Source organism: Zootoca vivipara, chromosome 6, assembly GCF_965207765.1.
Source record: "Zootoca vivipara chromosome 6, rZooViv2.hap1.1, whole genome shotgun sequence".
Classification (NCBI taxonomy): Eukaryota; Metazoa; Chordata; class Lepidosauria; order Squamata; family Lacertidae; genus Zootoca; species Zootoca vivipara.
This window is the reverse complement of record NC_142589.1, coordinates 40,555,574-40,580,908: the sequence shown is the minus strand read 5'-3', so window position 1 is coordinate 40,580,908 and position 25,335 is coordinate 40,555,574. Positions and strand designations below refer to the sequence as shown.

The 25,335-nt window shown below is 42.8% G+C and overlaps 3 protein-coding genes across 27 annotated transcripts in view; 2 read left to right on the top strand and 1 right to left on the bottom strand.

Moving 5' to 3' along the window:
- The window catches only part of LOC118087486 (Gfo/Idh/MocA-like oxidoreductase domain containing 2), a 12,596-nt gene extending 3,293 nt beyond the window's left edge, over nucleotides 1–9,303 (top strand). The window contains exons 2-6 of one of the 2 annotated variants that reach the window (XM_088671053.1): nucleotides 1,085–1,136; nucleotides 4,823–5,001; nucleotides 5,593–5,751; nucleotides 6,610–6,714; nucleotides 8,896–9,303. In XM_088671053.1, coding sequence (XP_088527179.1) covers nucleotides 1,085–1,136; nucleotides 4,823–5,001; nucleotides 5,593–5,751; nucleotides 6,610–6,714; nucleotides 8,896–9,012 — 612 coding nt within the window. In that variant the 3' untranslated portion in view covers nucleotides 9,013–9,303. Of the gene's footprint in view, nucleotides 1–1,084; nucleotides 1,137–4,822; nucleotides 5,011–5,592; nucleotides 5,752–6,609; nucleotides 6,715–8,895 lie in introns of both variants that reach the window. The other variant, XM_088671052.1, reaches the window with a different exon arrangement.
- Nucleotides 9,121–25,335, top strand: GFOD2 (Gfo/Idh/MocA-like oxidoreductase domain containing 2). 24 transcript variants are annotated; one of them, XR_015950314.1, is made up of 7 exons: nucleotides 9,764–9,897; nucleotides 12,498–12,843; nucleotides 14,257–15,126; nucleotides 17,064–17,101; nucleotides 21,052–21,206; nucleotides 23,188–23,282; nucleotides 25,005–25,149. XR_015950314.1 is itself a non-coding variant. In XM_088671038.1 (5 exons), the coding sequence occupies exons 2-5, from the start codon at nucleotides 12,507–12,509 to the stop codon at nucleotides 23,203–23,205; spliced, it is 1,263 nt and encodes a 420-aa protein (XP_088527164.1). In that variant the 5' UTR covers nucleotides 9,786–9,897; nucleotides 12,498–12,506; the 3' UTR covers nucleotides 23,206–25,305. The 24 variants fall into 24 exon arrangements, 22 of the variants coding, with proteins under 22 accessions (XP_088527161.1, XP_088527168.1, XP_088527167.1 ...); XR_015950313.1 differs by lacking the exons at nucleotides 9,764–9,897; nucleotides 21,052–21,206 and adding an exon at nucleotides 10,117–10,628 and having other exon boundaries at nucleotides 25,005–25,335; XM_088671038.1 differs by lacking the exon at nucleotides 21,052–21,206 and having other exon boundaries at nucleotides 9,786–9,897; nucleotides 23,188–25,305.
- C6H16orf86 (chromosome 6 C16orf86 homolog) lies at nucleotides 17,506–22,992 on the bottom strand. The gene is made up of 6 exons (XM_088671060.1): nucleotides 22,882–22,992; nucleotides 21,046–21,165; nucleotides 19,700–19,857; nucleotides 18,918–19,126; nucleotides 17,958–18,119; nucleotides 17,506–17,660 (listed from the first exon to the last, which is right to left on the bottom strand). Exons 1-6 carry the CDS (start codon nucleotides 22,990–22,992, stop codon nucleotides 17,506–17,508), a joined length of 915 nt encoding a protein of 304 aa, XP_088527186.1.

Sequence of the window (25,335 nt, the reverse complement as noted above, 5' to 3'; positions counted from 1 at the left end):
ATTGTCTCGAATCACTGCAAAGTCAGCCAACAAGCACCTCCCACTTCCCTCAAAACAGGGAGAAACTTTCATTTTTCTATTTTTGCTGTGTCACAGCTGCCATCTTAATTCTTCTTTTCTTTATCAAGTCTTTCAAACCAAACAAAGTTGCGCAGTTAAGTGTTTAATTATAAATAGAAGTTCATCTGTACTCTTCAAAATAAATTAGGTTTCTTCATGAGGCTTGGCGTAAAAAAACCAATTGTAAGTGTTGAGAAGAAGAAAAAAAAACATACAATCCTCCGTAATCCAAACTCTGTGACTGAGAATCTCTTTGAAGTCTCTTTGAAATCCGAGCTTAAGCACCAGGGACTGTACAATTCTGCATGTTTTTTCTCAGTCTTCTTTGGTCCAGACTATGTCTGTCTGTTGTCCAAATCTACTTATTTTATCTAAACAGATATCCCCAGCTATGGGAGTGGCATCAGAGAGTGCCATCTGTGTCATGCTCTGTGACCCAGTGTCCTGCCTCTTGCACAATGCAAGATGGCAATCTTGGACAATCTGTGGGTCTTCAAGACAGCCCTCCCCCATCCTGGGGAGTCTGCCAGGGCTAATTACCCCCATATTAGCCCTGAATTACTGGCATGGATGGGGTCCGATCGTATGGGAGTCAGCCATTTCCCACCGCCAGAAACAGGAAGTCCGGTTTTCTGTTCATCTTGGATAACATACTCACCTATTAACAGTGCTTTTTTTTCTTCTAAAAAAATATTTAGGGGTACTCTCATTTTGACTCCAGAAAATCACCATTTGATAGTTCAAATTGGGGAAAATAAATACAGTAAATGGTCAAAAGTAAAAAGATTCACAAAATGTTTAGAGGTATGCATACCGCCGCATCCCCCCAGAAAAAGCACTGCCTATTAATATTGAAGAGGAGGGTGTTCTCCTTGCAAGGCACTGTTCTATGTGAGATTCCTGGGTTTCTATTAGACTCTACTAAGCATTTTCAGCATCCAGTTCTAAGGCTCTGGGTCTCTCTTGGTGACTAGTTCCAGTTTAATAAAGGAGGCAAAACATTTCTTTCTTTCTTTTTTTACAGGAAATAAAGGAGTTGGCATGCCAACATCAGAATCTGGTGGTGCTGCAGCTGGGTAAGTCTCACGTTCCAAGTGTGGGATGAATAGATATTCCCAGCACCAGTGGAAACCAGTATAGTCCGCAAAGCAGTAACTGGAAAAAGGATGGTTCACAGCCAATCAAGGGCTTAAGCAATGAAGCCTCTCTTCCGAGGTTGTATCAGGCCCACCATATCTTGCTGAACTACAACTCCCATCATCCTTGCCCGTTGACCATGCTTGCTGGGCCTGATTAGACTTGCAGTTCAGTAATATTTCGAGAGTCAAAGGCTCCCCATACCATACCTTCCATAAAGGAACTTTCAGGGGACCACCAGGGGTCAGCGGAGAACACGGCGAGGGAGTACAAGGGGTTAGGGATGCAAGGAGCCCACAGCACCACCCAGGAGCCAGCAAAGAGCATGGAGAGGAGGTGCAAGTGGTCAGGGATGCTATGAGCCCAGGGCGCCAGCAGGGGAGTCCAAGATCGTCATACCAGAGGGACAGGCAGGCAGAGAGCGCTGCAGAGGGAGGGCTTTCGGACGCAAAAGAGCAGGAGCCGACCATCGCTTTAGTGGCTCTGGAGGGGAGGGAGACGTTGTAGCCCCATCTCAACTGTGAAGGGGTTGGAAGCGCAGGGAGGAGCGGAGGAGATTACCGGTAGCCCTTCCCAAGATACGTTGTTGGAGGTGGTCCCGCCGATCGCCACTTCCTGGATCTGACTCGGACTGAATGGACATGAGAACTTTAGCTCTGTCTTGTACATATGTATATAATAAAACTCTGTAAAGAATAAAGTCAAGGGCGTACCCACCACGGGGCAAGTTAGGGCAGCTGCCCTACTCTAGAAGCTACAAAGGGGGGGGGGGGGAGAAGGCATATAAAAAACTGGTATAAAACAGCCTCTGAGCGCGCGCTTTTTTCCACTGTAAAAAGAGCAGAGGCCGGTGGGGAGGAGTTGCGTGGCCTCCCCTCCCCCTCCCCTCCTTTCGGCCACCTGCTCCAGCCTATCCCTGCTGGCCAATAGGGCCGGCTGGGGGGTGGGGTTTGACTACATTTTGGCCTACGCGGCAGCATTCAAACCCTCTTTGCTGCACCTCATCGGATCTGCATCGTCTCCTCTCTGCGGGTGTGGCTGGGGGGAGAAGCCTGGGTGAGCACAGCTGAGCGGGGGGAGGGGGGCTAACTGTTTGACTGTTCACGCTTCTTTCTGTGAAGGTCTTTTGGGCTTGCATTAATTGCTCTGTGCTGCTGATTGCTGCCTCCCCGCCTCTTTTATCTCAAGGGATCTCCGCAGTTCCCCTCCTTCAATCCAGCTGCCCCCCCCTAAGTCTGCTACTTTCGTGTTTAGTGGGTTTCCCCTGCTTTGCCCATTGTTTTAAAATCGGCTGTTTGAGTATGGGGGATTCCCTGCTTTGGGGGATTCCTTGCCAGCAGCTGCTCTCTCCTCTGCATCATTGATGGGGGGATGTTGATGCTAGTATTTCAGCCTCCTTTAATTTTTGGATTCCTACAACTTTTAAGCAACTGTGCACATATTCAGAACTGGCGATTCATTTTTAAGTTGCTATTAGAGTTTAAGTTGATTTTGGTTTTTCCCTAACCTTGAAGCATCTTTATTGGGAATTAAAACAGCGACTTTAAATCTGATTGGCGTAATGCAAGTTGACAAAACTATTTTGTTTTGGTTCTAAGCCGATTCAAGGTTCCAAGCATCCCAGTACTGCTTGATTGCCCTGCATATCTTAATTACTCCTTGGTTACCTGTAGTTCTTGGCTGGGAATTGTTTTTTTTTCTGCGGGGTACTTAGCTGGCCACATTGTTATCTCTTTGCTGGGTACTTAAGGTCTATCAGGGCCACATTGTTACTTTATCCCCTGAAGATCCTGTGTCTGCAACAATAATAGCTTCTCATTTGCTTCTCATTTGGTACTGCTGAGTTCCTCTATTTATTTATTTATTTATTTATTTATTTATTTATTTATTTATTTATTTATCTTAGTTCCCATGCTTGCAATAATTGCTTTTCGTAGCTTGCTTTATCCTTGATCTGAGTGGCTTGTTTTACATTTGACAACATTGTTGTGTTTTAAAATTTAATTTTGCTTTAACTTAAATACTTATTATTTTGACGTTTTGCTTTGGTTTAAAGGAGAATTGGCCAGTGGCCTGGCTGTTTTTCTAGAACTCTTTCACAGGACAGTTTCACAGTACAATAGTAAATTTATGTGTTTAGTTTCCACAATAACATATATTAGTATTAAATATATAGAAATTTATTATACAAATTATAATAATATCACAAGTGCAGCAACTGCTAGTGAAAACCTCATGCATTTTCCTTTCTATAGATAATTTAAAAATTTTAACCAATATTTTTAGTATTATTACCACTTTATTTCCCATCCCTCCTCATCTCTTTCTTCTCCCCTTTAGCTATACTTTTTACCGTTTAAATTTTTCTTCCCACATTTTTTCTTACCTTTATTATTATTATTACTTTTACTTTTTAACTTCATTTTTTTTAAAATCCCCTTCCCCCTCCCCCAATATCAACATTTCTACAACACTATTATCACCCCATCTCCCACTTTTAATACATAGACTCCCCTCTTCATTTTATACACCAAATCCCCCCCTTTACTAATCTCCTCCTTATCATCCTCACCTACCCCACTTCTCACCCCCCCACTCCCACTTTTGTCACTGTTGTTTGACTGCTGGAATGGCCTGCCTTTAAATTGAAACCTGCTTGTCTGTTTTTGAGAGGGGAGCCTTTTCCCTCACCCTTCCCCCCCCTTTGTCTTTTTTTTAAAAAATAAAATAAAATACTGCGGTGGTAGAAGGCTGGGTGGAACAAAGCCAGGAAGCTGTTAAAAATCTGGGAGACTGAAGCAGGAGACCACGGTGGGTGGGTGGGGGGAAAACGCAAGGGGAAGAGGGGGTCAACCCCAATGCATTTTAATCCTCTGCTATAATTATATATAATTTTCTAAAAATATTGGTTTCATTCGCCTTTTCCATGCTGAAATGTCACAACCTGAATGACCATGGCTTGCCCCCCCTGGTTTTGATCCTGGGTACGCCCCTGAATAAAGTACTTGGGAATTCACGATGGCCTTGTTTAGGGCTCAGCCTTACCATTTGTGTGTCTGATTGTCCCACAGATTTCATAACTCTTGGAACTGCAGGGATGTTTCAGTGTGCATATGCAAGGCCTGAACTAAGAGAGACAAAATATCCCTGCTGCTTTCTCCCTAAATTTCTCCCTACAGTTTTTTGTTCAGTTTCCTCAGTTTCTCTCTAACCTCCACCTACATTAGTTAAGTACTTTGGCCTTACAATTGCCTTGCTTTGAGCTCATCTTTTGACGGAGTGATATTAATGTGATGCAAGTATTTTTAAAATCCAGCTTCCAGTCAGTCCCTCTCTGTGCTCACTGCATGCACACTCAGAAAGACACACAGGGCTCCATGATTCAGGGAAGCACTTGTTCTTCCTCCTCAAGTGGGCTGTGGTAGCTGCTACACTAACAAAAAGAGCTGACAGGCCAAGGTGATAAATAAGTGGACTGAAAAGCACCTCTCATCCTTGAATGGACTTAATCTGTAAGATTCCCCAAAGCCACTTCCCTTGGTAGTTTTAAAAGGGCCTTTTTATTAGTCCCTGGGGCATCCCCACACCACCCAGTTCTTAAGTGCTTAGAAATGTCATTCTGCAGATGTCACTGACCTCCAGAGCATCAAAGCAGCTGTGGAACAAGTGCAAAGGTGTGTTGGAGAATGTGGTTTGAACCTCCTGATGAACAATGCTGCCGTTCGTACTGGATACGACCTGGAGAAAGAAAATGCAAAGGACATGGCAGATATATATGCCGTCAATACTATTGGACCACTTCAGGTGAGCCAGGTAAGTTTTTGCTTTTAATGGAGTTGCAAAACCCTTTACTCACCACCTATTGCTATGGTAATAGATGTGATGTTCTGGTACTTTGGGAGAATTAAACAAAAGCAACAAACTGGGTAGGAGAAAAGCAGAACTTGTTTGAGCAATTAATTTTCATGAGGAATTTAAAAACATAATTGCAAACTGATATGGAAATTCGGAGAATTGAACTTAAGGTAGGAAAAACGATAAACCAACATTGATAGATCAACCAGTCGCTGAACATCAGTCTGGCATAAAAATAGGAACGCTTTCTACCTTTCCTTCCGCAGGGCTCCTCTCATAAACATGTAGACAATTTTTTTTAATAAAATGGATCAATATAGCTCCCAAAAGTAAGAGCAATGTTTATATATACCTTCATTTTTTTACATCCAGTGCTTTCCTCTGGTATCGCTGCCCTAGGATAGCTGCATTCATTGACTAAAAGAGTAATGTTTATATATACCTTCATCTTTATACATCCAGTGCTTTCCTCCACTGCCCTAGGATAGCTGCATTCATTGACCTCACAACAGCCATGATCACTACTGTTTTCTCTTTTAGGCATTTCTGCCCCTGCTGAAGATGGCAGCTCAGAGATATCCCCTGGAAGGGCTGAGCTGCTGCAAGGCAGCCATTATCAATACATCCAGTGCTGCAGGCTCCATGGAAGTTATGGCGATATGGGATACAAAGAAGATTGTTGCTTATCGCTGCAGTAAGGTACCTATTGTGAAATCCATGTGAAACTGTCTGCAGCCTCCCCTGCCCTGCTGTGACTTTCCAAAGAATAGTTGTATGTGTGCATCTGGGCAATAAGAGTGTATTCCCCACGGATAAATGTTGAGAGACAAACTTCTGTTGTGAGGATGTTGCATTTTCTAAAACAGTGGATGGCACTAAGGGAAGATGCTGGGATGTTTTCTACAAATAATTAGCATGTGTACAGTCTTTTTCTTCTTGTGGGACTTAGAACAAACATTTAAAGCTAGAAATCAGTTAGCAAAATGATGCAGCCAACAAGCATTGTTTGGCAAATGCCAGTCAAAAATCTGCAGCCTCCCTTGCCCTTTCCAAATGATAGTTGTATGTGTGCATCTGGGCAATAATCATGCGTTGCCCACAGATAAATGTTGAGAGACAAACCATATATTCCCTTGCGGTTCCACTTCTGTTGCAAGGATGTTGCATTTTCTGAAACAGTGGATGGCACTAAGGGAAGATGCTGGAATGTTTTCTACAAATAAAAAGCATGTGTACAGTCCTTTTCTTCTTCTGGAACTTAGAACAAACATTTATAGCTAGAAATCAGTTACCAAAATGATGCAACCAACAAGTATGGGGGACACTCACAAATGCCTGTGAAAAATCTTGTTCAAGAGTGGTGTGTGTCCATGATAGATAACTTCCAAGTTGTTAATTTTTGTGTCAGGAACTGCTCAATGATGTCCCGTTTCTCTTACAAATCTATCTGCCTCCAAATCCTTTCTAGCCACATTGCAGTGATTTATCTTAAGCAACTCCCCACAATTACCAGATCAATGCACCCTCTGCTCATGGTTTGTTTTTTCTCCCTTGTAGGCTGCTTTAAACATGCTCACCAAATGCCAGTCACTGACGTATCCAGCTTATGGGATTCTGTGTGTTTGCATCCATCCTGGCTATGTAAAAACTCAAGGCAATCCCGTAAGTGTTCAAGGTTTTTTGGTAATCATGGAAAAGCCCTATAGGACATCAACTGGGTACCCTGTAACTGGGTTTTCTGACAATTTGTAAAGATGATGGAGGAACAGATTTTGAGGGGAAGTAAAGTGAACAACTTCCATATATAGGTTTTTCCCATTTACCCATTTACCCATTGAAGGAATCTCACAAAGTCTCTTTTCTCCTGGGCTGTGTACACAAACATTTTATTTTCGAATCAATGGATATTGTGTGTAACCACGTAGAAAAAAAACAAACACTCAATCTAGATATATAGCATATTTTTCACCCCTGAAAAGTCCTTCTTGAGAAGCTGGTTTCATTCTCAAAATAAAAACTCATTGCACTACCCTGGAGAGTGTGCATTTGAAAACTGATATAGTTAGTCCTGGCAATAGGACATGTGTCCACACCTGCCCAATGGTGTTGTAGGTGAGCATAAAACCAGGTTCACAAATATCAGTACCTTCTTAATTTCACCCACCCCTGTGGAAAGCATGATCTAGAAACAAAATAAATTGAAAGCAGCATGTTGACGAACAAACATGAGCAATTCCAGATTGAGGAAAAACAGTATTTTTTGTGCTATAAATGGGTTAGAGCATGGGTTGGCAAACTAAGGCCTGTGGATCCCTTCTGGATCCGGGAATCGCCACATGTATCACCAGTGCATGGGTTCTTTCCCTCTCCCTTATACGGAGGCGCCTCCTCCCTCCCTCCTCCTGGCTTCCCCCCACCCTGCCTAGAGGAGGAAGGGGGCTGGGCTTTGTTGGTGCCAGCAGCAGCAGTGCTCAAGCGGCCACCTTTTTAGCAGCCCCTCTCCAGAGCCCTTTTGCACGCCACTCATCGGTCCACCGCCACCAGCCCTTGCCACTCACAAGACACAGGTAAGCAGCCACCAGGGCTCGTGGTGCTCTTGCATCATCCCCCCCCCAAAAATATAGGCAAGCCCCCCGCAAAGTCTGAGGGACAGAGGACCGGCCCGCTGCTGAAAAGGTTTGCTGACCCCTGGGTTAGAGTGTATGCAGACCTAGAATCCCTGGCAGTTTCAATAGCAGGTGGATATTCCTGTTTGTTGAACGCTATTTCTGCAACAGAGCACATGGTTCAGCAGTGGCACATCCTGTTTCACTGCTTGAAGTGAAATGGGAAGTGCTGCTATGCTGCTGCCCACCACTAGAAGAGAAGCAGCACTGGCACTGGCATCAATTTTGGGTGAGATCTCCGAAATTTGCAAGATCTCACTCGAAATTGGCACAGATGCTAGCACTGCTTCCCGGCCACCATCAGAGGTGGCAGGGCAGGTAGGGCACCCATGGGGGTCCAACTCCAGGCCCTTCTGCCACCTGAGGTGGTGGCCTCGCCCTGCCTACCGGTAATAGCTTGGCCAGCCCTGACATGATTGTCAGCAGCATTTTGATTTGATTAGGTCACAATTTTTTAAACTTTGATGCTTTTCATTACAATTGGGCTTGTGCAGCACTTATTTAGAAAGTGTGCCACTCTTCTTCTTCCTCCCCCTCCCCTTCTTCTTCTTCTTCTTCTTCTTCTTCTTCTTCTTCTTCTTCTTCTTCTTCTTCTTCTTCTTCTTCTTCTTCTCCATCATCTCCTCACTTGAAAACAAAAAAGGGGGGGACCCATAAATTATTCTTTCTCCATCTATGGATAGGGAAGAGTTTCCATGTAAGAGGACCAAGTATGATTTTCAGAGAAGATTGACTCTAAAACAAGTTTTTTGACTCGCCTGCTGTTTATACCTACATATCTCTGCCAAAAAACAAAAACACAGAAATTTAAAATGTGAAAATATGAAAAAGGTAAAATTATAAAACTTATTTCCAATTGTATGCAGATTTCCTCTGCATAAAAATCAGTCTAACTTTTCAACATCCCATTATTTCTCTAAATTAAAAGAACAAAGTATTATTATGAGTTTGGGGGCAGGAAGGGGAATAGGCTGTATGACAATACCCTTCTAAATCCTGGGGCCTTGGAGTGAACCACTTGGCATGTACGACTTGGTTGTCTTTCATAAAGCAATGTGTAGACTGAAATCTTATAGCGAAGACGTCCAACAGCATCTAGGCCTTCTGCTATGTGACATTCAGGAATTATTTTCTCCTAATTCAAGAAATCCTTCTCATACAAGATTTTTCTTCATAGGAAGCCAACCTGACTGTGGAAGAGAGTACACAAGGAATAATTAATGTTCTCTCCACACTTTCTGAGGTGGATAATGGTACCTTTGTTGACTGGGAAGGACGCAGAGTACCCTGGTGAGGAATTTGTTTCACGATGCCAGCGATTTTACCACTCTCACAGTCTGCCTAGAGTGCATCCAATGAGGCAAGAGAACAGTAGGCCAGAGGCTAGCCTTTGTCATGTCTGCAGCTGAGAAGACACAGAGGCTTGACTTGCTCTTGGTGGGATGAAACCAAATCTTTGGGGGATCTCCCTGGAAGTCTAATGGAGGAGCAAGTTCTGATGTAGTAGGGATGCTGTGAGTTTTTCATCTTGTGCTCTGGTTTTGTGTGTGTGTGTATGTAAATAAATAAAACCATATATCAAAAAGACACCAGTCTTCAAAAATACTCATTCCAAGGAAACCAGACTAGAGGGAAGCACTGGCTGCCTTAAGTCTCTCACTAGCCTTAGATTAGGATGAATGTAATTCACGTATCTTGTGTCCAGGCAGGGGAGAGCTATCATCACTCTTCAAGGACACATTACAGCCAGGAGAAAGCACTTGAGGTTGTGCAGCAGAGTCAGAGAAGGATGTGGAGGGCCACGTTTGGTACTCAGCTCAGGTTGCTCACCTCTGCCATAGGTGATAAGGAATTGCATACATGTGGTGGAAGTGGGTAGGGAAAGCAGTGCCTGGGTGTAGCTCTACTCTTTGCTTCTTCTGCCCTGGCAGCAGAAATGAGTTCAAGCCAAGTGAAAGAATCGGCACTGGGCCTTTAAGAGGGAGGCGGCAACGTCGCCCCCCCCGCCTCCTTCCCGGTCCCTCGCGCTTGCGCAAGAAGGAAAAGCCCGATAGGTGGGAGCGGGAGAGAAATGTGACCTAGGCGGCCGGTACCTCGGGCAGTGCGCGAGAAGACGTGCGCGAGCGCGCACTTGTAGCGCGCAAGAGAGAGAGAGACCAAGAGGCACTGCGGCCCTCAGGTGAGGTGAGGTGAAGTGGGGGGGGGGCGGGGACGGCGGGGACATAGATGTGCCTTACTCCACCCTCCCTCCCTCCGTCATCATCATCACCACCACCTTCCTCCATGGGAAAGCGGGAGCGTCTGGAATCTGACTCTGAGGCGTAAATGAACGCGGGGTGGGTGTGTGAGCGAGAAAGGCGTGGAAAGGAGGGAAGGAAGGGCGGGGCAGAAGCCGTGCTATTCAAGGCGGGGGGCAAGTGGTGTAGGTGAGGTCCCTGCACGAGGGGAAGGGCTTCTTGTTGGGGGGAAGCTGTTAGCTGTGAGCGCGCGCGCGCGCGCACACACACACGCGTGTTCCTTTATGCTACCGTAGGTGACAGACAACCTTGCGGACCCGTGTTGGTCTGCAGCCCAAGCAACAGTGAGTCTAGTGGCGCCTTTTAAAGTCTTAAGAGGTTTATTGTGGGCTGAGAGGCTGCTTCGTCCGCTGCATGAAGGATCAGGCGTGTATCGGGGCGGGGAACTCGAGGCCCTGTGAACCAGGCAGAGAGTATATACAGTATGTATGAATGTGAGTGAGTGAATCAAGTATCTCTCTTTTTTATCATTGAAAGGCGGGTCCTGTAGCACCTTAAAGGACCCCATATTTGTCAGTCAGAATCTACTTTGTAAAAGATGCTTGAAGAGTGTGTGACAAGGAGGGTGTTTTGGTTCAGAGAAGTAAACATTGGGACCCAAAGGCAAAGAAATGTAAGAGATATAGCCTGTAACATTTCTATACAAAGCTCAAATGTATGCAGCAACCATTCATGACAGCAGTAAATGGCAGTTATGTGGGAGGATGTGTATTGTGAAAGGAAAGGGCAGATATAAAGCGTGGAGGAAGTGAAGTGGGATATATGTGGAGGACAGGCAGAGTGGAAAAGTTTTAATCATATTGTTCATGAATTCTCTGTTAAAGCATCACAGGCAATGTACAATAAAGGACTATGTAATTATTGGAGTTCAGAACCTTAATTGGTAGTAGCTGCTTTCTATGCTTGTCACGGGTTTTGAAGAGAAGCAGTTTCCATTTTTTTTAAAAAAAAGTACAATAAATAGGATGGGCTTGACTAGGCAGAAGCTGAAAGAACTGGGTATAAGAATAGGACTACAAGCCATGAGGGACAGCTGCAGCAGAGTATGTGTGTAAAAATCGTGAGAGTATGGTAGGAATGGGGACAGTGTTAGAAACTGCCATATAGAAGCTAGGCACCAAAAGGCTCCTTAAACCAAGGTTACAGTCACCAAAACAGGATGTCTAGTCTTATTTTTCAAATGATGGACTGACTGTGACTGATTATCAGTTAAATATCTGACTAGTTCAGATGACAACCTTGAGCTAGGTTAAGAACTTTGGGAACTTAAAGAAGAAAAGTCATTTTATCCAGGGACAGTCCATATATATATTGGCCTATTCCTACCTCTTTTTCTTAATGGTGACATGGACCATTCATAATGTATGAATGCTCTTCACAACTATGAGCAGGGCTTTCGAATGGGATAAGTGAAGACAAGCTACAACAATTAACTATAATGTCGTTGACTGCTCCTGCTCAGGCTGCACAGAAAAAGCATTTTAGTTCCTGAAATTCATTATGATTGTGTAGATAAAATATAACTCAGAGAATTCTACAAGATGTAGTATTAGTGCATGAAAACAGTCAAAATCCAGTGATCCCCAGGCCTCAACAAGCACTGCTTGCTTGCTTTATGTTCTGAATATGTTTGACTGTCTGCTTATAGGGCTGTCATATAAATAACGTGCACAATGTTTAACAGCTTTCTTTTATCTGTGCCAGGCGGATTGGTAAGATTTGTGATAGAATTCATGATTGGCCAGTCTTGCTCATAATTGTGGAGCTCTATCTTGCATCTAATATATATGGTTATTACTTTTAATTAGCTCTTATTTATATAACCCCTCAAGGAAAATTGTTACCTATGTTTTATGCCCATAAAGATTTCAAGATGATGTAAGAGCCAAAGGCCACAGCAACATGTATGGAAGGCATATGAAGGCCATAAAATATATTCTTCAAATGATGAAAATGAAGTGAGAATTTTGCATAGCATACTCTATTGCTGCTTATATTGTCAATAAATATACTTTCAGTATCCACTTTTTCCCCTTTAAAGATAATCTCAAGTGATATTAGAAAACCTGAAAATTTCTGAACATTTAATAGCTTGATTTCTGAACATTTAATAGCTTGATCCTTTGGTAATTTCCTGTGCTGCTTCAGCTTGTGTGTTATATTTAAGCACCACCATTTCAGTGTTTTTTGTATTTGAAAGAGTGACTTACTAGGGTAGAAGTAACTTACTAGAAAGTTTCAAACTAGAAAAACACATACTTGGATTTTCTCTGAAGGATGCAATAGATATTTTAGTAAGACATAGTATATGTGAAGAATTAAAATATAAAGATGTCTTAAAATGAACAGCTTCAAACAAATTCGATGTTGAATAACCAACCTTGAACTGCACTTGTATTAGTGTTGACTACAAATAGCCACAGATCTATGCAGAACGTATAAAAGGTTCCTTTTGCTTACACTTTATTTTATTCTGTTTTAGGAATTATGTATGAAACAGGATGCCGAGAAGCTTTGTTTTTATGCCTTAGTCTTGCCCTTGGGAACTGAATTGGAAAAAGAATACAAAATGAAAATGCTTCCTGGTGTTGGGGTATTTGGGACTGGGAGCTCAGCTCGGGTGCTAGTGCCTCTGCTGAGAGCTGAAGGCTTCTCCATCAAGGCACTATGGGGGAAGACTGAAGAAGAAGCAAAGCAACTAGCTGAGGAAATGAATATTTCCTTCTACACAAGTCGGACAGATGATGTCTTGCTGCACCAGGATGTGGATCTGGTTTGCATCAACATCCCTCCACCACTCACACGACAAATTGCTGTGAAAGCTTTAGGTACTGTGCTGTTGATTATCTGAAACAAGTTGTGGTTATTTAAAATTCATTCCCCCTTTAATAGATTCCCAGTTGTGTTCTCAGGCTGTTGTTGATTACCTAATATTATAAAACTGAATGCTTCATTTTGGTGCAGTATGTTTGTATCATAGCATTGTCTCATGTTACATAAATTGGAGTGATACTCGACTTTCTGCCCTCGGTGATATTATTGTGTCTGTACAATTTTGGGAAGTATATTTCAACCTATAAATACTTTATTCAGTCTGACGTGAAAAAATAATTGACACCAGGCTTTTGCTCTTCTCTTACCACTTTAGATTTTTTAATAAGTCTCTTCCCCTCCCAATAAATTTGCATAGTAATGTGTCACATACAGAACAGAAACATCCAGGGAAATAGAGGGAAGCAGGAGCTAGCCATTAAATTTAACCAGGCAGCCATATTACCACCCCTTCTTCCACTTATCCCAAAAACATGTTTGTGTTTCATTCTTTTGCATTAGCTGATGGAAGGAATGAACTCTTTGTTACTGTAAGGAAATTTTTAGTATTTTCTAACTTGACTTTGCTATTGCATATTAAACTAGCCGCATTGTAAAGGCAATTGGAAGAGCATATAGCATGATTACTTGACTTTTTCTTTTTATAAGTATCAAGGTCTGTATGTTTCAGAAACATAGTAAACAGGAAGTAGAAAGGTAAAAGTATCCCTTGCCTAAGTTTCTCATTCCTCAAGCACAGTTCACACAGGATGGCAGATCTCCAAACAAAAATGTTTTTCTGCAGATTAGAGAGGGAATCTTACTGTGGTTAAACTAAATATCCACATTTCCATAGTCCCTCAGGGATTGAGTAAAATGCACCAACATGTTTCTTCAGCTTCACCGGCCACTGGGTGTCTGCAAATACCATACTGTATCTTGGTACTTAATCCTTGGTTTGGGGGGGGGGGAATCTCTCTAGAGCACTGATTGCCAATCTGGTGCCCACCATTTGTTTTGCAATGCAGCTCCTATCTTCTTCAAACCAGTATGGTTTTACTGGTTGGGACTGATGGGAGCTATAGTTTAAAACAGCTGGACATGGGCACCAGGTTGAAGAAACCTGATCGAATGCTTACTTTTGCAGAATATCTAGTGCCTCCCTAGCACGGTCCCCTTCAGCTGTTTTGGACCACAACTTCCAATTCACGGCAGCACTGGCTGGGGCTGAAGGGACTTGTAGTCCCAAAACAGCTAGAGAGATGGGGTTTCTGCATTACCTGGTTGCACACATGGCTGCTAGTCATCCTTCCTTTTTCTGTAATTTATGAACTGAACAAGGATGACACTGTACAGACAGATAAGAATCCTCTATTTGCTTGGGGCTGCCTAGCAAAATCTGAACTAAAATTTGTCTCTTTTATTCACAGGTATTGGAAAGAATGTCATCTGTGAGAAAGCTGCTACCTCTGTGGATGCTTTCAGAATGGTCACAGCTGCCAGATACTACCCCAAGCTCATGAGCATTGTAGGCAATGTCCTGCGTTTTCTACCAGCATTCATCAAGATGAAGCAGTTAATAGAAGAACACTATGTGGGCAATGTTCTGGTCTGTGACGTGCGAGTGTACTGGGGAAGCCTTCTCAGCCACAAGTACAACTGGATCTGTGATGAACTGATGGGTGGGGGTGGCCTGCACACGATGGGGACTTACATTATAGACCTCCTCACTCACCTGACAAGTCGAAAGGCAGAGAAGGTCCATGGGTTACTGAAAACCTTTGTGAAGCAGAACTCTGCCATCAATGGCATCCGCCATGTCACAAGTGATGATTTTTGCTTTTTCCAAATGCTGATGTCAGGAGGTGTCTGTAGCACTGTGACTCTGAACTTCAACATGCCTGGGTCATTTGTTCATGAGGTCATGATTGTAGGGTCAGCAGGACGCCTTATAGCACGGGGGACAGATTTATATGGCCAGAAGAACACTGCTCCCCAGGAAGAACTCCTGTTTGCAGACTCTTTGAATGTCCATGCAGGCCTTTCAGAAAAAGGATTCAAAGACATACCCCTTCTGTACCTCAAAGGGATGGTGTACCTGGTGCAAGCTCTGCGTCAGTCCTTCCAAGACCAGGAAGACCAGCGAACCTGGGATCCCAAGCCAGTTGCAACGGCGGCTTCTTTTGAAGATGGCCTCTATATGCAAAGTGTAGTAGATGCCATTAAAAAATCCAGCCGGTCTGGGGATTGGGAATCTGTGGAAGTAATGACTGAGGAGCCAGATGCCAATCAAAACCTCTGTGAGGCATTACAGAGAAATAACCTATAATAGAAATATTCCTAATGAGCAGAATATTGAATATGTGCAGAAAACTTTAACATGGATACATTTTGTTTCATATTCAGGGGGTGGGAGGAGGTATAATGGGGAATTATAATTGTGGGCAAAACCTCAAAGGAAATCCTTTTGGTTTTTAAACTCATTTAAGAGCATTTTAAATGTTGCAGATTTGTGTCACTGTTTTTTTAAAGCTAAACCTTTTGAACTTTGTATTGTTAGGAAAACTTGAATTGCCCTTTGCACTTAGAAGTAGCTAAAACAAAAAGGTGGGATTTCTACCGTTGGGGACAAGTCTGTCTCCCTTCTGTGCACAGCTCATGTATTTTTGCAGTTTGAATGTAGCACTAGAGATGGTTGGCTGTTTAAGAACAGGAAGACAAGTTACCTTTTAGGATTCTTCTTGATGTGGTAAAAGTGAGGCAAATACAGAAGTATGGTCTTTAAAGAGAACAATTTGTAGTCTCTATAGCTCAGTATCAAACTAGGTGGTGGACATGTATTTTCCTGTATCTTCCCTGTTCACACAAAACCCCACCCCTGTTTTGTTGTAACAGTAAAAAAAAGTGTTCAGGAAAAGGCCACTGAACTCTCCCATGCCTTCCCTTCCTCCAATCATTTGTTCCAGCCATTTTGGTCTGTCCCTGGCTTTGATTCCAAAAGTGGGCTGGAAATGGAAAAAGTTGGAATAGTGGACTGAGGAAGAAAGTGTGCAAGGGAGGAGGATTGAGCATCCGCCTTCCTGCATTCCTTCTGTTATATTTTCATCCTACAGACTTCCTGCTTTACATATTTGACACACGAATGGCAGCCACATCCATCTAGTCTGTGTCTCAGTACCGAATACTTCCAATTTAGTCTCTGTCTTTGAGACTAGCTGTTCTCCCTTGTTTCTAAAAGTCAGTTGAGTGCTGTGTGGCATTCACCTGCTGTTTGCACGTGCTGGTGCTCCTTTCCCGTAGCAGAGACTGAAGGCCTCTTGCACTTCTTTTCCTACATTCTCTCTTGCCCTGCTCAGTGCTGCCAAATGCCGCCAATGATTTCTTGGTAGCACAGTAGCCAAATCTGTAAGTCAGTGATTGTTTTTTAATGAAGCAGGTGTTTCATCTGTCAAGGGATATGAAGTTGATAAGAAAATGAATATTCAATTGCTGTTTTCAGCTGCATGCTGAGAGGGGTAGTTGATTTAATCAAACACTGGGTGATGTTCCCTATCCCTTGTCCTGACTTGTATCCTGTGGGAGCTGTGGTGCTTCTTGTGTAGCAGATCATAGTGCACAACTACCAGATCTCAGAGCTGCTCTTCACTGGACTGACACTGAGAAGCAGTAGCTAATTTTTGTATAAATAATACTGTTTACTTGAATGTTTTTATTGTTTTCCTACTTCGTTTTCCTACTAGGTTTTAATCCTGTATATTAATATAAAGCATTAATAAGCAACCTTTCTTGTGTTTTTGTAAATGGTAACATTATGGAAGAAAAACTAAAAATAGATAAAATCAAGTAGTAGATCAGCTGTTTTTCTCTTCTCTGTGGAAAAGACCCTATTTTTCTATTCTGAGCTTTTAAATTTATTTTTTAACCCAAACAGCTGTATCCTTAATTCTAGTTGCAGATGTTGGTTTTATACAACTGGACTAACAAAGGACGGTGTGGACAGTGTTTTGTACTGGAAAAGTCCATATTCTAGAGTAAGGGAACCTCCCAACTTTCTGTTTACAGTATGTGGAATCTGAGAATTTAAATGCTTTGTCAAGACCTGTGAAGATAAGGAGGTCCACACTAGATAAGCCATTGGAAATCTTTGATTGGGTTTTCATGCAAACATGAGAAGATAGAAAAATAATTTAATGAAGGCTCTCTTTGATTACATATGTGAATTCTCTTTTTCTTTTAGTGGCAAAGAGCAGTATGATACTCGCCGCTTCCCATTTTGTAAGTCTTTCATTTTCTGGTGGTGGTGGTTGTTACTGTTATTGTTATTGGGGGTGGGGGGAAGGTTATGTGCTCTTCCTTCTCCTTTGATGGAATGCAAATATAGCCAGTTTAAAGAGGGGAAGAGGCACAAATGTCCAATTATTATTCTCTTTCATCACCTTCCAGCACAGATGAGATATATTGTTACCAGACTGAGTATATTTGTAAAGGATAAAATGGAGATAGGGTATACCGCCATTGTTGTTTTACAGGCAAGTGAGGAGACAATGCAAACACTTGACACCTAAATATAATAAACACTTGGGGAAATACAATTGGTAGCATAAAGGAGCATCTAGCAAAATGACTCTGTCTTAGGCCTTGTCTCTTGGAGGAGTAGCTAAGCATCCTGTTAGATGTTGCTACTTGTGCTGTGGCGACAGTGGTGGGACTAGGTGAGCCGCACAGACGCTGAGCATCTTATCAATGTCCACCTGAGTAGACTTGTCTACTTCAGCCTTTGCTGGAGCTCCCGAAGTGGCACTTGTCGGAATTCTCAGCTCTTTTCCTTTGTCTTCTGCAACAAAAAATAGTCAATATGAAACACTGTCCTGTCCCATGAGCAGAAATGCAGAAGCAATGTGATAGCGGACCAGTGGCTTTCTGAGCCCACAATGGAAGCGCTTGCAATTCTTTGACTAAAAATAAACAGGGAGTTCTGGACACCACATGAAATAGCAGGTTCATCTGTCTCATTGGTCTCTCACAGCTCCAAGTTCAGCTGAACCCATTGTTCTACTCCAACCCTTGTTGTGGTATTGGATTTGTGAGGAAGGAGCATGTGAAGCTCCCTTTTTTGTTCCCAACCTGTTACCTTTGAGTGGAGTTATTCTTGGTTCCAGTGGGCCTGTCTTATTCTCTAGAGCAGAATGCACTTCCAGCGGAGGCAGGTCACACTGTTTGTCTGAGGGGCTGTTCATCTCTGGGTTATCATAGTTGATATATTGGTATAAGGGACGCAGACGCTGTGACTTTCCTACAAATAATGACAGTGAATGCTGGAAGATAGATGGCTTCTAAGGCAAAGGCTGTTGGTGAGATCAGAATGATACACACACACACACACACACACACACACACACGTTTTACCTAAACCTCAGCCCATTCCTTTCTTGCGGATGATAGTCTGCCCCTACACCTTGCTTCTATCTGCAGTTACCCCAGCAAACAGCCAGGCTTCTTGGTTCACATTGATGGAGCAGTGAAAACTTGTGAGGATTCTTTTTCTGCCCCTTGAGAATGAACTGATGTCTTCCTAAATATATCACAAGGACTTGGGAAGCAGAATTTCCATTCCCCCTATATTGAAATGTAGTTGAAGAAGAAGTTATTAGGAGTTCAAGCAGGCAAACAGCTGCCTGTTTCTGGTGCCTGTTGGTGCACTTTTCAAGAAGTGCTGGGAATTAGGGATGGTTTGGGATCATGGGGCTAAAGTTAGAAGTAATAGCCATCCTGCTTGCAGGCCAGCTCAGAAGGATTTCCTAGTGTTTTGAAAAGCTGCAGCTAACTACCCCCTTTTTCTATGTAAGATAAATATATAGCTTTTAAGGGACTGCTACTTCTTCAACTCTAAGCCCGCCAGCCTGTGCTGGTGATTGTCAGTATTAGCACTGGGAAATATGATCGTTCTGTACAAGCCAGTCATTCTTACTGTAGATATCACTAAGTTGAAACTAGTATCTCAGATGCATCCAATCTCTCTCTTCCCCCACCAGGAATCATGCCCTGATACTGGAAAAACCTAGCTTGTAACTTCCCATTTCTTTGCACTCACTCTCTACACCTGTAGGCTCTGGAAGCAATGTGCCTGCTGTGCTAGTAGCTGGGACCACAGTGATATCCAGTGTGCTTTTCCTTTTCTTGGATTTCTTGGACTGTTTGGGCACGAGAGAACCTTCAGTTTTGGGGCCCTCTGTCTCTGCCACCCTTGGAGGGAGCTTCTTGAAATCGGCATGTTGGAAAACAAGCATTTCAGAATCGGTTCTGTGGGGGAGAAACAAGATGCAAGAGGGCTGAGGAGTCAAAGGGAAAGGGGTCTGGTTCCAGTGAGTGTCCCACAATCCAGTACAGGCCTTGGGCTCCATTTGCTAGAACAGGAGTGGGAAACTTTGGCTCCACAGACCAACTTTGGCAGGTAGATGGGACAGTCATCATAATGTCAGGGAAAGGCCAAGAAGGATCAGAGGGCATGGAAGGGATGGTGTGGTGGTGCTGTTGCCACCAGCATCTTCCCGCTGAATTAGCTGCCTCCCTTGCAATGCCAGGCTGCATTATCAGTGCTAGGACTACCAGCAAGAATGTTCACTGGGCAGCATTCGGAACATAGATGGGAGGGAGGTATTTATGAAGCTCCCTTATAGTGGCCATTGCGCCATCTTGCCCAGTGCCAGTTATCTAGCATATTGCGCAGAGGTATCTTTCAGTTCTGCTTCCTGACATCCTTAAACATTTAACTTTAGATGCATTTAATTTCAGATAAAAACTGAACCCAGTTCCTTCTCCCATGTGCTCTGCTTCTTTGCTGCGGGAAATATATGGAAATCCATCGTGACCTACTTCACCATTCTTGCTTTAAAGCCATAGGTTGCTAGCCAGGCCTGAAGCACAGGAACAGATTTCAGATGCTTGAGTTCTGTAAACAGCTCTTGGTGCCTCTGGATCTCTTCCTCAAACAACTTGGCATGGAGAAGAATCCCTTTCCCATCTTCATGCCACTGTGGGAAGATGCATATAGTCAGTAGAGAAGTCCAATGGCTAGAACAAAAGCCTGGTTTCATGATTCCTCCAGAGGTTTGTTGTTTTTTAAGCCCAGTGTTATAGTAAACACAAAATAAATCGCCCTGCACCCCTGAACAAAATCTAGAGAACTCTAGCAAGGTAGCATCACTGGAGAGAACAATGGGTTTCTGATTCCGAAAGGCACAACTCGCTTCTTGCACTGAGAGAAAAATTTCAGTGGCCACCATATCACAGAGAAAAAGGCTCCAGATCCCGATGAGGCTGTTAAAAAAAGCCTTTAAAACCCCCTAACCCAGGCACATTTAACGCCTGGCATATTCTGATGTTGCAGGATTGGCTGCTTAGAAAAGGCATATCATTTTTTTAAAAGGGCAAACCCAATGGAGGATGCTTTCAGCTTTATGGGGTGACCCTGGAGTAATTCTTTGGGGGGAACAAAGGGCCATTATAAGGAGGGAGCAAGAGCCATTATTGGGATGGATCAATGATCATTTTCGTGTGTTACCATCCTCGGTCAGACAGTTATGAGCAGGTACGTTCTTATCTCAGCACTACTAGGTGGCACACTGAATCCCTCTGAACTATGGCCCCTTGCCTCAGCAGTGAGGCATCTGTTTTTCATGCAGAAGATCCCTGGTTCAATCCCTGCCATCTTCAGCTAGGACTGTGAATGTCCCAATAGAAACTCTGGGAAGCTGCTGCCAGTCAGTGTAGGCTCTGTTAAGCTAGATGGACCAATGACCTGACTCTGTAGAAGGCAGCTTCCTTTGTTCCTATGGAATATCTTTGTAGGGCTGCTGCTGCTGCTTGTTAATTCCCTGAAGCCGTTCTTAACAGAGGCAGCATGGTGCTTCATGTGGGTAGCTGAGAAACACCCACAGCCCTGAGAGGTAGGTTAGGCTAAGAGACTTGCGATTTGCCCAAGGTCAGCCAGGGAGCTTCATGTTTGAGTGGAAGGATGTGAACCCTCGTTTCCCAGGTCCAAGTCCAACACTAACTACTGCACTATACCCAACATGCTTCTCTCCAGACATTTCTGCAACATGATCTTCACTTTCCCCAGCTTTACGAGCCTGTGGCATGTCCTCAGCATCTGTAAACAGGATATCCTGTGCTATCTGCATTGCCTTCTTCTTCTCATAACTACAGCACTCATCCTTTACCTCCAGTGACTTGATGGTGGGGTTATCTAGGGCTGCAGCCAGCTGGAACAGGAAATGATGAGGTGCTGCCTTCCCACCTGTTTTCTTGTCATTGGGGATCCGGGCAGAACCAGCCATTGACTGCAATGGAAGAAAGATCAGAAATCATACATCTGACACAGGTCTCTGCTTATGTTCAGTTTAGATTTTGGATTCTACTGCTTTGGATCTGTAGGGTTTTGTGTTTTTTTAAAAAAGCACACACACACACGTTTTAATCATTTTTTTTAAATCAGACTTTTGATTTTGTATTGTAAGCTGCCCTGGCAATCTGTCTGAAAGGTGCAATATAAATTTCTATAATGTTATCCTATTCTAACCTTTACAATGGGATAGCAAACCTATGGCTCCCCAGATCTTGCTTGACTCCAACCTCCCATCAGGGATGATGGAGCTATAGTTCAACATCCGGAGGACCACAGGTTCACTGCACCTACTTTATACCAACACTTAAGACTGGATAATAAAATACACCTATCTATTCATACTGGGTTTTTTTTTATCAGAGTATGGACTCTTCTGTAACCAAATGGACTCAATTATGAAATTCTAAGGCTTATAGAAATAAACAAACAAATATGTGTGTGTGTGTGTGTGTTGGGGGGGGGGAACTAAAGCAAGGGAGAAAATTGAATGGCTGTTATAAATACCGCAACTTTAACTGGCACCTGAGCAAGCTTTACCCCCTCCTCCCTCATCTCCCTTTTTGTGTGTGGCATTTCTTTTAGATTGTACAGGTGAGGGTAGAAACAGCCTTCCTGCTGTTGATCTTGTAAACTGCTCCGAGAGCCTTTGTAGTCAAACACTGGGGTAAAGGTTGCTGTAAACAAATAAATGTTGTAAGCTGGAAGAGGGCATGCATATTGGCTGGAACCTTGCACAGGAGCACCCTTGCAGCCCTGTTATTTCAGCTTTTTGGGGTGGTGAGGCTAACAAATTTCATCTTGCCTAAGGCCACCCAATGAGTAAATGGAAGAGGCAATAATTTAACTGAATTGCAGCTCTGTCTCTTTTCCCTCTGCCTTCCTCAGGTGCTCTCATTACTATTTTGCACTCGCATTCTGAGTGCAAGAAAGACAGGTAATGAGGATTTAAGACCTGCACCAATTTCTGCAGCACTGACCGAGTCTCACAGAAGGATTGTTCAATAATTCTGGCATCCTATCATTTGAATAACATTTCATGTAGCCTTTAATGTAAGCAGCACTCTGCAGTGGATGACAGGCCTCTTGTTTTAGTCCTTGATCCCTCAGTCAGATCTGCCCTTAAAATGAACTAACAGATGCTCCTTCCTTCCTCCCTTAACTGAAGCACTCCCACAGGGAATTTTGTTCCATGCTAAAGATGTCAACAAGGTCACTGCTTTTTTCATCTCTTGGTTGCATCATGAGTCACAGAGGTCTGATGGAATCTTAAAGCCTGAAATCCTAAATCTGATCAAAATCTTAGCTTTAAAAGTGTTTCCCCCTCCTTCCTCATTTCCTGTTGGCCCATAGCTCTGAGAAAGATATAAGCTAAGGATGGGACGTAGTCAGTGGACAGAAGAATCGCTGTCATTTCTGCATATAAAAAGCTGATGATTCCTGACCACTGTTTCTTTTCTCTGTGGTCCATGAGACCATTTTTGTGAATGAAACATGTACACCACAGCATATACCTTTTATAATATCCAAAGACCTTCTGTTCAAATTCCCCTCTACTAAAAACACCCTGGGGACTATCATTCAAATGGAGGACTTGAACTCGGTGAATCTGGGCAGTTTGCACTCAACGGCAAAAGAGGTATGTGGCCCCCACCAAGGCTGTGGCACTCTTGTCTAGACAAGAGTGAGCTCTTATGGGGGACAGTCTGCTCTGTCTTGTGGTGACCAGTAGGCCCCTACAAGCATTGCTCTGCTTTCCCTTCATACCAGTTGCTAGGCTACACAAGGTCTGTAGCATTCTGTTCATTCCATTGGTGGTTGGTTGGTAGGCTGGCTGGCTGGCAATGGTCATGTTTTGTGTCCCCACTAGTGATGCTTGCTGTGCAAACCGTCTTGCTGAATGGATATAAATATATTCTGTTTTCCAAACAGCTTAATGGATGTTAGATTTGTCTCTTAGATATGGCATAGTGGCTAAGCACATGAGCTACAAATGTCAGAAGACCAACAGAGAGACCAACTGGCTCCATCCATCGGCCAGTGAAGCTGCCATTGGTTAAGTGTTTGCTTTCCTCTCCCCTCCTCATTCCTTTTGCCTTACCTATAACATCTGTAATTAGACTACGAGTCTGCAGGGAGGGACTTTATTATTTTAAAAATAATGGTACAGCACCTAGAGGTGTTCATAAATAATAGGAAAAATAACATCATAAGATTTGTCAGATGAAAGGCCCATCTACTATTCCAGCATACAGTTTTCCACAGTGGCCAAGCAGATATTTTCAGAACCCAACAAGCAGAAGGTGAGTGCAATACCACTCTACTGTTTCCCAAGCAACTGGTGGGACAGTCTTCTACAACTGGGAAGCAAACTTCTCACTGGCATCTGTTTAGCCACTGTCAGAGAAGGATGCTGGGGCAGAGCTTTTTAAAAATTAACTGAGTTGTTGCCACCACCAAGAAAGCCCTTTCCTCAATACCTACCAACCTTATAACTCTGGAAAAAATATGATGGGGTATGTGTGTGTAAAAGCTTAAAGACAAACACTTTTTATTCTTTCTCCATGCTGCTTGAAGTTGAGCTTTTCATCGTTATTATTATGAACTACCTTTATAGCAGTTCGAAAGCACATCAAAGTGCAAGTAGATAAATAGTAGATAAATAGTAGATAAATAGTAGATAAATAGTAGATAAATAGGTAAACGGCGTTTCTGTGTGTTGCTCTGGTTTGCCAGAAGCGGCTTTGTCATGCTGGCCACATGACCTGGAAGCTGTACGCTGGCTCCCTCGGCCAATAACGCGAGATGAGCACCGCAACCCCAGAGTTGGTCATGACTGGACCAGGGGTCCCTTTACCTTTATAGCAGGAGTTATCTGGAAGGCTCACAAATAAATAAAATACAACATCAAGATACTATATAAAACAATTCAGCATAGTCCATCATTTTCGTCTGCCACTCATCGATTGTTGGTAATTCCTGTAATTTCCATTTTTGGGCTAACAATGTCCTAGCCGCGGTTGTCGCATACATAAACAATACTTGATCTTCTTTTCTAATCTCTCCTCCTATTATTCCTAACAAAAATGCTTCCGGTTTTTTTGGAAAAGTATATTTAAACATCTTTTTCAATTCGTTATATAACATCTCCCAAAATCTTTTTACCTTGTCGCATGTCCACCACATATGATAAAATTCACCCTCTTTCTCTTTACATTTCCAGCATGCTTTATCACTCATTCTATACATTTTAGCTAATTTAACTGGTGTTAAGTACCATCTATACATCATCTTATATATATTTTCCTTCAAGGCAGTACATGCTGTAAATCTTAAAGTTTGATTCCATAATTTCAACCACGCGTCATATTCAATATTATGCCCAAAATCCTTTGCCCATTTAATCATTACCTCTTTTGTCAACTCGTCTTTTGTATACCATTCTAACAACAAATCATACATTTTTGACAGAAGCTTTGTTTTGCCTTCTAGCACTTCTATTTGGAATTTGGACCTTTTGTCCTCAAATCCTATTTTCCTATCTTCTCTAAGGACATAATTTATTTGATGGTATTGTATCCATCCTGTTAGTATCCCTTTAATTTCTTCATAAGGTTTCAATCTCCAGCCTTTTTCGGTTTTGGTCAAAATTTCCTCATATGTGGCCCTTCTCCCCTCCATATTTACTTTCTTGACTGTTAATACCTCTGCTGGTGAAACCCACCATGGTGTCTTAGTCTCTAACAGCATTTTATTTCTTTCCCACACCTCATACAGAGATCTTCTTATCTGACTTGCAAGATCCGAGACCAAGGAGAGACGAGGTTTCAAAAGGATTGGAGTAAATATGTGGACTATATGGAGAAAAACTGTAGATCTTTAAAAACACTTGCAGGATTGAAATAAATCCTACGAACTGACTAAAAAAGTTAAAAAGGAACTGCAAAAACTGGAGTTAACAAGATACCCGTATGAAGGGAGGGGGGGAAGTCACAGCTCGGCAGAGCAAGATGTAAGAGGAAAACACAAGATGTTTTGTATAAAAGATTGTTTTTTTTATTTTAATTTGCTAAATTGGAAAATTGAATAAAATTTATTTGAAAAAAAA